This window comes from Castor canadensis, chromosome 13 (assembly GCF_047511655.1).
Source record: "Castor canadensis chromosome 13, mCasCan1.hap1v2, whole genome shotgun sequence".
In the NCBI taxonomy this organism is placed as follows: Eukaryota; Metazoa; Chordata; class Mammalia; order Rodentia; family Castoridae; genus Castor; species Castor canadensis.
This window is the reverse complement of record NC_133398.1, coordinates 38,833,643-38,845,819: the sequence shown is the minus strand read 5'-3', so window position 1 is coordinate 38,845,819 and position 12,177 is coordinate 38,833,643. Positions and strand designations below refer to the sequence as shown.

Below are 12,177 nucleotides of genomic sequence, written 5' to 3'. Positions count from 1 at the left end.
TATCCTACTTTAAAATGTCTCATTTAATATATATAACAAAAGGTACAACTATTAAATATGATCATGAAATCTCAACTGACAATAATAGAAGTATAAAATCAGCATTATGTGTAGTGGCAGTTTTACAGTAATCTGTGGGGTTCAAATCACATGGAGTGGTCTGTGTCTAGTTTCAGGAACAAGAAAAACTTGAACGTATCCATGAGGGTAGCTAGGACAACTGGGGATTTGGAAACTAGTCTCCAGGAAATGGCAGACATTGAAAATGGCTTATTTAGCTTGGGAAGGTGGGAAGACGGTTGAGGCTACACAGCCTATGGTAGGGCCTTGCATCTCCAGTAGCTGCTGACTTTAAGGGACTCTTCTGGTAGCCTACTCCTTCTTGCTCCTTTGGTCAAGAGCTAATAGTTTCATTTTAAGCATGGCCGGTCACTCATATGTTATTCATGAGATCTTTGCCTGAATCTGCCTTTTTCTCCCTCTTATCTGCTTAGCAGAGTCAAGGTTACTCCTTCTTACCTGGCTCATCTATTTCCAAAGGATTGTTAACTTTATATTAATCCATTCTTCAAAAACCAGTGCTGAAGATTAGGTTAGGAAAGGTCAATTTTCAGTTCTTAAGGAGTCATATCACAAGACTCTGGCCCTCAGTGAAACAACTTACTGAGCTGGCTAATATCTCCCAGTGTTCTTTGTCCAGGATAACTACAATGATTCAGGGCTGCCAGGATTGCAAGATGAACACTGGAACTGTTGTTGTTCTTCCTGTTGAACACCATGGTACACATGGAAAACCAACCATGTCACTCTTCCTTACCAGATGAGAACTCTGCCTCAAAATCCATCTCAACACAATGCTCTAGGCAGCCACCACTGATCAATGGGTATTGTTATAGGGATGAAGCCTGGTTATCATCCATGCTTTATGTCACCTATGCAGGAGGAGGGTGTAAAACAATTATGAAGGAATATTTCTTGAGCCTTTGTGAACAGTGAGGACATTTAATAATACTGCAGAAGTAAAGGCATCCCCTACGTTCAGAATCTGTTTTTCATTTTGAATCCCAATGGAATTCTTTCTGACGAAATATTTGGACTATAATCTTCACTACTACTTGGTAGAACACAAAAGAACAGAGCACAGTTACATGTTAAAAAAAAAAAAAAGAACTAAGGCATGGGGTAGCCACACCAGGATTAAAAGTAAAGTTTAAAATGATGAATTCATACAATGTATAAATTATATCTCAATAAATCAGTCAAAAAACAAAACAAAACCAGGCATGTGGGAAGTAAAACTCTTCTAGAAATATGAGAAAAACAAGTCATTTAGTATCTGCTCCTCTAAGTTCACTAAGAACTTCTGACTGATAGCATTAAGTTCAGGCTCTGAACCAAATCAGCAATATCCCATTAGAGGCTAACATTGGGTAAAATGGTGTGGGTTATAAAAAAGGCTCAAAAAAACTGGGAAGAATATAAATCTAGTATGGGTCAGAACACAAACTAATTTCTAAGACAGAATTTTCTAAACAGTATTATTTCATGAAACACATTGGTTCTATAAGATGTTAGTAGATGTAACATGAAAAAAGTTTATAGTTAAATAAACTTGGGAAACATTGAGTTAAATTCCGTTGAAAAAGTTTCTTTACTGCAGGACTTCTCAATCTTTACAATGCTAGTGGACACTGTGGCAGGATAGACTATGTAGTGTCTCCCAAGAGAATTTGCCTATGGGAACTTTTTCATTAAGCACCCCAAAGGATCAATATTCCTAACAATATACTGTAGAAGATACAGGTCTAAGCAAAGAGCTTCATCAACTCCTTCATAAAGATACAATTAATACGGGAACTATAAATCATTTATAGCTTTTACATAATTATAATTAAGTTAACTACATACTTATATATGGCTTTCACTAAACAGTTTAGGTGTAGTTAATTCAATAATTTTTTTTCTTTGGTGGTATTGGGTTTGAATCAGGGCTTCATGCTTGCTAGGCAAGTGCTTTACCACTTCCAGCCCTCTCTCCCTCCACCCTTTTTTTTTGAGACAGGGTCTCACTACAAAGCTCAAGCTGGTTTGGAACTTGCTATGTAGCCCAGGCTGGCCTTGAATTTTAGATTCTCTTGCTTCATCTCCTAAGTGCTGGGATTATAGGCATGTGACATCATACCCAGGAATTCAGTAATCTAGATGAATGGAATGGAATTTTTGTGATAGTCAAAAGTCTGGTGGCCAAAACAGGCAAAACCAGGCAAGGAGCTATAGTAGCTGGGTTTGTTTCTACCTGGGTGTGGCCTCTTGTCATTCTTATGCTGTGCTCCTCAGGACTAGAATGATAATTTTGAGAACACCTTCATGGTCATTAGTCCTCTCTTGTGTCCACATCCCCATAGGTAACCTTTAACATAGAAATTTAAAACTGACTCTCAATGATCACAGACACCTGATCCTCAACCTGACAATTCTAAATAACAATAACAACAAACCCAACAACATATTTGGTTGAAATGGATCCTAAGAAAGTGGCCTAGGGGAACTCTAGCAGGCATGTGTCAATCCCCTCTCCTAAGCCTAACCCTCTGGGCCTCCACCCTAAAGGACTTTCCCACTTCAGTCCTTTCCTGCACCCCAGGAGTTCACTTGGGTGCCCCACAGTGAGGTCTTTAGGTCATGTGCCAATTTCCAAACTCTGTGTCCTTCCTTTCTCCAACCCAGAAAGCCTGACTCCTATCAGTCTCACTAGGAAACAATGACTTGGAACCCTGCTGAGCCATACCTCTTGTATTCTTCAACTCAAACCTCTGAGTATCTGCCTTAGTCTGACTCTATCTCTCCTTTCCACCTCCTCTGAGGCTCCATGTACCAGTTCTCCCAAGACCTGCTGAAAGGCACAAAGCAGCTAGGTTCAAGAAGCAGTTACCACTGTTGCCTTTTCAGACACAAGGCTCTATCTGCCCTTTAAAGGAGGAGAGAGAGTCCCTGAAGCTAATCAGATTAAAATGGAAAAGTCTCTTTTTCCATTTCTGTTCACTCTGGGCTATGGGTAGTCAAGGGCAGCAAGTACCTACGACCTGGGAATGACAACCTGAACCCTAGCTACCATGAAAGCACCTGCCTGCAGAGCCACACTGGCCACCTCTGAAAAGTTAAGTCACCTCTGAGTGATCTACCCCAGAATCCTGTTCCTCTGGTACACCTCACCTAGAAGGAAGCAGCACGCAGGCTTCTACTTCAAGTATAGCTTTTAGGGTGGTCTCATAAAAGGGAGGTACCTGTCCTTTTTCATTCTAACTATTGAAGATAATGCGATAACATGCAGAGTCCATTCTAGAAGAAATCAATGAAAGGGTCCAGAAATAAAACTGTAGGTTTGACCAGAAATATGGTAAGAGGCCAGGCCAGAAATTATAGCATAAAATATTCAGACAACAAAGAATTTTGTTTTCCCTTCATCTATATGCAATTGGGAGAAACAAAACAAATCAAAACAAACAGAAATATATTATGGCTCCTTGCTGCCACCAATTCTCTTGCATTCACCAAAACATGTTGCAAGGGAAAAATTCACAGCTCACTGACAGGTGAGCACATTTCTCAGTAGCCTTTTGAGGCTGTGCAGTCAGTGCCATTCCCTTGTTTGATTTTCTAGGATTTCTGGGTTCCCCGTAACCCCAAGAATGTAGCTTCAGCAGCTGAGGAAAGGAAAATAGCAGCCTTCTCTGGTATAAGCAGTCTCTGAGGCCAACAGGTACACAGGCCTTCAAATTTCCTCAGGAAATTTGGTTCCTTCCTCAATCCAAGTGTCCATACAAGAAACCTAGGTATCATCTCTCTCACTCTCTCTCTCTCTCTCTTTTTTTGGCAGTACTAGGGATTGAACTAAGGGCCTTGCACTTGCTAGGCATGTGCTCTACCACTTGAACCACTCTGCCAGCCCTTTTTGCATTGGTTACTTTTGAGATACGGTCTCACTTTATGCTGGGGCTGGCCTGGAGTGCAATCCTCCTATCTGTACTCCCCCTTAGTTATAATGTCAAGTGCATGCCATAATGTCACCATTAGTTATAATGTCACCATGCAGCCATTGGTTGAGATGGGGGTCTCATGAACTTTTTACCTCAGCTGGCTTCAAACCTTAATCTTCTTGGTAGAGGGGATCATAGACTTCAGCTATGGTGCTCAGCTGTAGGAGTCATCTTTCACTATCTCTCCACTCCACCTCCAAATAGATATCATAATCATATTCTGCTATTCTGCCTTATTAGTATTTGTGTGTCTGTCCTTTCCCCTCTTTCTTCATCTGCTTTAGAGTAGGCTTCTTCATCTCTTGGATTATTGTACTTGTCTCTTGTCTCTGATCTCAACTTTTCCAGTCTTTCATTAACCACTAGAGTAATAACCTAAGCTCAAATTTGATCATATTATTCCCTTAATTAAACCTTTAATTCACTCCAAATGAAACCTTTTGTGTCTTCCTCCATTCTCTTTCCTGAAATTCTTTTTCTTTTCTTTTTTTTGTGATATGGGGTTTGAATTCAGTGCTTCACACTTGCTAGGCAGGTGCTCTACCACTTGAGCCACTGTGCCAGTCATTTCCTGAAATTCTTGCCCTTGCCTCATCTTGTTGGTTTGCTAAACTTCTAATCCTCTTCTAAGAGCCAGTTCAGCAGTGTCTCTCTGTAAGGCCTTCTCTGATCAATTGATAAGAGCCCATCTTATTTGCTTTTGGGCTCTACTGGACCTGTTTCTTAGATTTCTTGCAGTGTTCACTACCTGTAGTGCTTCAATCTGTTCTGTGCTGTGCATATCCCTGGAGTAAGACTGTATTATTGCACAGCATATAGCAGAAAATAGGTTCTTGCTTGGCATTTGTTGGATGAGGATCTGAGTAGATAAGGGTTGAGGGCCTAAACAAATCTGATGCTCAGTTTGCAATAAAGGAAGAGAAGGAAGGTGTCCTCCCCTCAGGAGCCTAACAAATACTGTAGGACCACAAACCACATGGACCCACTGGGAGAATCTATCCTTAAACTGAAAAGTCATCTGAAAGTGCCCAGAGCACAGGATACATGTAGGTCAATTTTCCACTGTGGCTATTTGTTATCTTTATGATGTTCTCTTTGCCACTTTCAGGAGCTGCTGTGGCCCAGTCACTGAATTAATGCTCTGACCACTCCCATCCATCAGTAGATGTCTGAAACCCCACTTCCAACTCCTATAGTCAAAGGGTCAGAACCTCAGCATTCTTCACTTTGTCCCAAGGTGTTACTCTTTCTCGAGAACACAGCCATTGATCTCTACTCTTTCTGACATGTATCTAAAAACCTTCCTAAGGCTGGGCATGATGGTGCATATTCTGTAATCCCATCTATGCAGGAGGCATTAACTAGGAGGATCAAGGTTGGAGGCCAGCTCTGGGCAAAAATATAAAAAAAAAAACAAAACTAATCCAAAAAGGGCTAGAGGCATGACTCAAGTGGTAGAGTGCCTGCCTAGCAAGTATGAGACTGAGTTCAAACCTCAATACTGCCAATAAATAGATTAATTAATTAATTACCTTCCTGTCATCATTGGAGCCCATCCTTCTCCTGGCCACCCACTGAAGAGATCTCACTTCTCTCTGTATCCTTAAAGAATCTGGAACTGAATAGACATACAGCAAGTACTCATGAAGTAAACAAATGAGTAAACGGATAGTCTGGTTTCAGTGAGACCAATCTAGCATCTCTTTCAAACATGCAGAGACCCTGTCTATTGTCATATGCCATTCTTTAAGTATCTCTGGCCTCTCAGAGCACAAGAGACAAGGTGTTGCCTAACACAATTAAGTACTTAAAAGCTCTGTTCTTTTTCTTGCAACAAATCTCTCCCTCTCTGATTACAGCCAAAGAGAAGATGCAGACTGGCTGCATCAACCAGCTGAACAGACAATAGCACCAGAGAGTCTGTATCTGTTGCTCATACAAACAGCCGACCAAACTCAACCCAATTGGTCAACAGAAAGCCCTGGGCAACTGGGAGTTTCTGGAGTGTATGGCTTAAACACAAAGCTGACACACAAAGTGGGCCATTCCAAAGTTTCTTGGGGAGATTCTATGCACTAATATACTCAGGATTGCCTTGGAGACAGACACAGCAGGCACGGAGCCTGGGGAATAGGTCACCAAGAGAAGCTCTCATTTCTTTTACAAGGAGACAGGAAGAGACCCTTGGGGAGCTCTGAGATAGGCCCAGGCCTGGTTCAGCAGCTGAGATACAGCCAGGCCAATTAAATAATTGGTGTGATGGGGAAAGGAGGGAAGCTACTCCTTTCAGGCAAACTCCCATCCCACACAAGAGGTTCCATGCAGCTGTGGCAGTAACAGCATTAACAACAGGGCAGGGATCTTGTCCTCTTCCTCCCACTACCTGAGAACTAATGCTTAAATTAGCACCTTGGAAACACCCAGATCTTCTGGCTGCACTTGCTCAGCTCTTGCCACTCCCCCAAGCCTCCTTTTCAGGCCGTGGAGTTTCTCTCTTTCAAGTAAAAAAAGAAAAGAAAAAAATTAAAAAAATAAATAAATAAAGGATGACTCCCCCTACAGCTCATCTTCCCAAGTAAGGAATGGCCTTTGGATTCTTCCTACCATTGTAAGGGGGGAAGATTATTTGATGATAGACCAAATAACAGGCCTGTATCCATACACTAGGTCCTGAAGGGGGCAATGATGCTGACACCAGCATGTCCCTCTTTCTCTTGGGACCTATGAAGGCAGCTCCCACTCTGCCCTGGGGGGAAAGAGGGCTCACTCAGAAAGTAAGCAAGAGACAAACTTTAACTGACTTGTGAGCTCCAAGAGATCAGGGTCACATCTGTCTCTGCACTGCTAAGCACTCTGTCCCTGATATCTAGTGTAGTATCTGGGACAGAGCATATACGCTCAATAATTATTTGGTAAGTCAATTTGGTAAGTCAGTAGTTCTGTCTTTATGATATTCTTTGGAAAGGAGAATGAGGAGCTACTGTTTAAACTTTAAATGGATAGTTTCTCTTCATTTCATAAATGGAAAAACAGTCCAGGGAAGAAGAGAGAGGAGAGATTCCTAGAGGTCTCCATAATAGCAAAAAAGAAGAAGAAAGAAGAAGAAAGAAGAAAAGAAGGAGGAGGAGGAGGAGGAGGAGGAGGAGGAGGAGGAGGAGGAGGAAGAAGAAGAAAGAAGAAGAAGAAGGAAGAAGAAGAAGAAGAAGAAGAAGAAGAAGAAGAAGAAGAAGAAGAAGAAGAAGAAGAAGAAAAAATATCTTCCCAAAGACCCCTAAAAAGCCACTTTGCTCTTTCTTCTGCCTTTTACCTCTGTGGTGTGTTTCTTGATTTCTTATGTCCCTGGGGAAATGCCATATAAGATTCTGTGGGTCTCAACAAAATAGAGGGCATTTAAAGAGTTTTGAGGTGTCTCTACAGTACAACCTAGGGATAGAAGTCAAGAAGCAGGGCAATATCTGTGACTCCTCCAAATGGGGATGACTATATCACTATTTCTATAAGACTCACTCAACCTCAACAAAATATTACTTTGTGAACAGGGCTACTTTAGCCTTCAAGAAAAGAGTCCGCAGGCAGCAACAGCTATTCTAAGTACCTCCTTGCCAAAACACTTCTATTTCAGGGCTACACAGACCAGAAGCAAGAAGCTCAGGAGTCTTCCCCTAAAACAAATCACTATTAAGAACATCAGGCAATAACAGAAGCACCAAAGACAACAGAGATCCTGATGACCCTACTCCTTCCCTTTCCTTACACAGCTATTACCTCCCTTCTCAGGAACCCCAGATGGTCGTCAAGAACCAATTCACTGCTTCTTTCTGACTTACTTGAACCTTCCCCTCTTTTGGTTCTTGAGTAGAAACTTAGAACTGGAAGGCAATCTAGTTTGACTAGATAGGGAACCTATTAAGGAAAGTTCTCCTAACCCAGCCCAAAGTACTTTAAGTTCATGGGACAGACCTTTCTCCAGGATTTCCTGGCTCCCAAATAATCCAATAGTGGCACAGGGCTAGGAAAAAGTCCTACATCTCTTTTCTTAGTTTAATATTATACATTTCTATAAAGCTGCTGTTTTGACTTCACAAAAGAGGGGAAAGCCACTCATTTCCAGCTAGGTAGCCACTAATCAAGGTCTCTACCATCCCCCAAACGATGTGGCATAGGGATGGTCATTCATCTAGTCAGGTTCATCTTGACTACTGTAATGGGCAAGTTACTTGCCTAGGAAACCACAAAGCTTATCTGCCAGTCAGAGGGCTGCCTGCGCAAGGGTAGAACCTGTTCCTGGCCAACCTGTCTAACACAGAGGGAGGAGATTTAGAAAGCTCCAGAGCTTCAGCACTTGGAGAGCTCAGGTTAGCTCAAAGAACAGAGCGCCCACACCTTCAGGTTCCTGACTGGAAGTCTTCTTCCAGCTCCTGCTAATTCAGGCTCCAAAGAGGGTAAAACCAACAGGGCTGGGAGCTCTCTCCCTTCCCCCATCTCTAGGCCAGAGAGCTAGGCCTCTGTCTGTGGCCAGACAGGTAGCCCCTCAGGCAATGGCCAGCGGACTTGGTCTCATTTAGGCCTGACCACCATAAACCCGCGTCACCCTCCCCCTTTCATCCCCTCGGCGCCGGCAGCGATGACATCATTCCTGCCTGACTCCTGGACCGCGGACAGGCTGCAGGACCGGGGCCCAGCAAAGATCAAGCACGTAGGCCTAGGATGACTGGGGCTCTTCAAGAACAGATGGGCCAGGCCGCTCCACAACAGCCGCGCCTCCTCTCCCGTCGGTACCCGAGCGCTCTAATCTACACCCTTGATTCTCCATCTCGCCGCGCCACACACTTTCCTTTCCGGTTCCGATACCCCCAGCCTGGACTGCCTGTGCTCCCCTCCCGAACGGAATTCCCAGGACCTGCACAGATCCCCTTTCCTCACTGGTCTACCGCTCAGGGTTAGCGTTTCTATCCTTATCCAGCGGACTGGCGGACAGGCAGGCCCTTCTTCCTCCAGCCTATTTCCAATCCCTCTTGCCCTGGCTGTCCCCGGCCCCCTCCCCCGCCCTGAGCATCACAGGCCTCTACGGCTAAACGCCCCCCGCCACCTCTTCTCTTATTCCCTTGGGCCTACTGCTGACGGTGCCCCGTGACAGCCCCCTTGTCATCCCCTTCTATAGGCCTCCACTAGCAGTGTGCACTATTGTGCCCCCCTCCGTCCCAACCGAGGTGTTCTGCCTCGGCCAACGGTGCCCTCCGTCCTTTCAGTTCTCCTTGCTCGTATTCTCTCACGGTTTTCTTGCTGTGCAAGTCTCCCTCCCCCGGCAATGCATTTTCAGGGCTCTCTTTGCTTCATACTATGCGCCCCTTTGCACAATCCCCACGGCCTAATTCCCTCCCTCCCCCTCAGCTGGCGCCCCCTCCCGGTCCTGGCCTGCCCGCCGCCCGCCCCCTCACCAGCGGCTGCATCTCCGAGTGCGCGGTGGGCACCTGGAACCGGTCGATCTCCTCCATCATGGTGCCGGCGGGCGAGCGGGCCAGGGGCCGGGCGCGGCCGGGGACGCCGACGGGACCGCGCGGGGTGGCGGCCCCAGGAGCCCAGCAGGTGGTGCAGAGTAGGCCGCCCCGGACAAGTGGGGCGGACAGGTGAATGGAAGGGTGGACAGAGGGCGAGAGGTTTGCGGGCGGGCTGAGGCCGGCGTGGCACCGTGGGTTTGCCTAGCGCTACGGCGGCTGTGGCCCAGCAGAGCCGCAGGTCTTGCCTCGCCTCCTTCTCCGCCGCCGCCTCCTGTCAGCAGCTCAGCCACTGCGGTGACTCGGCAACTCCACTTCCGGGTCCGGGACACCGCCCGGAGCTTGCATTATTCATGAGGAGGCGGTGTCAGGGCGTCCAGCCCCTCCCGCATGCCGGAGCTACGAATGCGCGAGGTCGCTAGGCGAATTATTCCTGAGGGGGCGGGGCCCCGACTCCTCCCTGTGCCCCGAGGGGGTGCCGGACGCGCCTGCGCCTTGGCTGCCTGTCGGTTGCTGGGTAACCGCGTCAGGGAGGAGCTATTCTAGCCCACAAGAGCATTGAGACCCACGATTGCTGTACCCAAAGCACCCCTGCGACTGGAAATTGAAGTGGATTTCCTGTGCATGGTCCAGAAGACCGACACCCTTCTTGTTCTCAGGCGAGGGAGCGTTTTGTAGGCTTTTCAGGGTTTGAGGTGCTCCCTGCTTTTGCGGAGATGCCCCAGAAACAGACTCGTAAGCAGGTAATGTATACTGTGACCTGCTCTCTTCTGATGACCTCTGATCATACCTCTCCCACTGATCCTTGATCTTCTTTTCCCTGTTGACGCCTTTCTTTCCCCTGTGACCCCCTATTATGTGCTCCCACTGACTTCTGATTTGGTCCTGACCTCTCTCACTAATCCTGTCTTCCTCTCCCATACTTTCCCTTAGTTTTTTAGTTTTTTTTTTTTTTTTTTACTTCTCTCCCATCTGTTTTTCACTCATCATTCTCATCTCCTCACTCCACTCACTCCACAGACCCATCCTGGCCAGTCTATCCTACTTTACCCTCCTGTCCTCATTCCCACCAGTCCCCTCCTTGTTGCCTCACATTCTCATCCCAAAGGAATTATTTGTTCAATCTTCTGCTGTGTGCCCAGCGCTGGGCTAGGTGGGGACACAGTTTGGAGCCCACAGAGGAGACACAAGAGAACTGTACAGGAGACACAGAACACATTGTGTGCAAGAGTTGGGTTTAGATTTTCTGTGCTAAAAGGCTTGTGAGGAGGGAGAGGTCAAGCAGAAAGGAAGCACACCCCCATACACAGCCCCTCATATTTCACACTTGTCTCTCTTCTCTATCAGCCTCTGGTCCACTCCTGTGACTCATGCAACATTGGAACAGAATGTTCATCTTGCCACCTTGTCATCCCTTCTCACAGAAAACTCAAGAATTACCCTCCCCCACACACATGCCTTAGCACACCAAGCAGAATTATGTTTTCTTCCTCAGCATCACCGTGGAAGTAAAGTAGTCCCAGCTGCTCAAGAAGCCCTCTGTGATGTTAACGACTGATTCCAGTCCACATTTAGGGCTAATGTGCAGTTTCTAGAAGGACTTCTATTTATTTTAAATTTGCAGCACTCAAGCCTGGGTATATTGAGGTTTGGAGAGTAAATCTGTGTCCATGTTATGTATGACTTTACATACTTTGGTCTGAACTCTTGTATGTTAACCTTGGCTCTTCTGCTTCTTTTATGTGGCCTTCTACAGCAGATGGACCTATCTTTCTTAGGTGTCTGCAGCCATAGGGAGGTAACCATTCCTGTATGGCCATGTCCTAGTTTTATGCTGAGGTCGCGATGTGTTTTGAAGTTTATGAATTGTCATGTTGACCCTTAATTTATAGGTAGTTTACTTTAACTTGACATTATTGAGGTCTAGTTACATATAATAACGTTGTTGTACATGTTTCATATTTTGACAAAGTTATACACTTGTGAACCACTGCCACAATCAAGATATAAAATACTTCCTCTATTCCAAGAAGTTCCCTGGACCTCAGCCCAGTCAGTTCTCCCTAACTCTTCCCCAGGCCCCAGGTAACTATTGATCTGCTTGCTCTTGCCAGAGATTAATCTTTTCTAGCAACTTGCAGTTTGAACAAGTTTTGGGGTGAGTTTCTCCATCCCATTAGGGGATACATTAGAGAGTAGTTACTTTGAGAGCAGAGGAAGGTGAAAGCAGATAGGAAGGAGAGAAACACATTAACACTGTCTCCTGAGGGAAAGGTTATTTTAGTACAATGTAACTATGGGTGTGTGGAGTGTAAGAAAAGTCTGGGTTGTGTTTATCATCATCTTGTCTCAGTCTTATTTGGATCAGTGCTAAGCAAGTGTGGGACGACCTAATTATGTTGGAAAAGTTGTCCCTGTCTCCTGGGAAATCAGTGCAATGGGGGAGACAGAACACAGGTGTACAAAGAAGGGAGGATGGGATTCCTAGGGCTGAAAGGGGGAGAAGCATGCAAGTTGCAACAGCAGAAAGCTCAGGGAGGAGGCAGGTAGGGCTTGGATGCCTGCCATAGTGAGGTAAGGTCAGGATTGGGCTTGTTAGGGGACAGAGAGGAGATTAAACTCCATTTGTTTATGTCATTCCCCTG

At 45.6% G+C, this 12,177-nt stretch overlaps 2 protein-coding genes across 9 annotated transcripts in view; one reads left to right on the top strand and one right to left on the bottom strand.

The window, feature by feature from the left end:
- The window catches only part of Fam219a (family with sequence similarity 219 member A), a 50,086-nt gene extending 40,239 nt beyond the window's left edge, over window positions 1–9,847 (bottom strand). For 4 of the 8 annotated variants that reach the window (XM_020170195.2, XM_020170196.2, XM_020170198.2 and 1 more), the window contains exon 1: window positions 9,476–9,847. In XM_020170195.2, coding sequence (XP_020025784.1) covers window positions 9,476–9,535 — 60 coding nt within the window. In that variant the 5' untranslated portion in view covers window positions 9,536–9,847. Of the gene's footprint in view, window positions 1–5,569; window positions 5,656–9,475 lie in introns of all 8 variants that reach the window. The other 4 variants (XM_074051588.1, XM_074051591.1, XM_074051587.1 and 1 more) reach the window with 2 other exon arrangements.
- A 227-nt stretch (window positions 9,848–10,074) lies between these two features.
- Dnai1 (dynein axonemal intermediate chain 1) overlaps window positions 10,075–12,177 on the top strand; it is a 68,694-nt gene continuing 66,591 nt past the window's right edge. Inside the window, exon 1 of the mRNA XM_074051581.1 lies at window positions 10,075–10,275. Coding sequence (XP_073907682.1) covers window positions 10,249–10,275 — 27 coding nt within the window. The 5' untranslated portion in view covers window positions 10,075–10,248. The remainder of the gene's footprint in view (window positions 10,276–12,177) is intronic.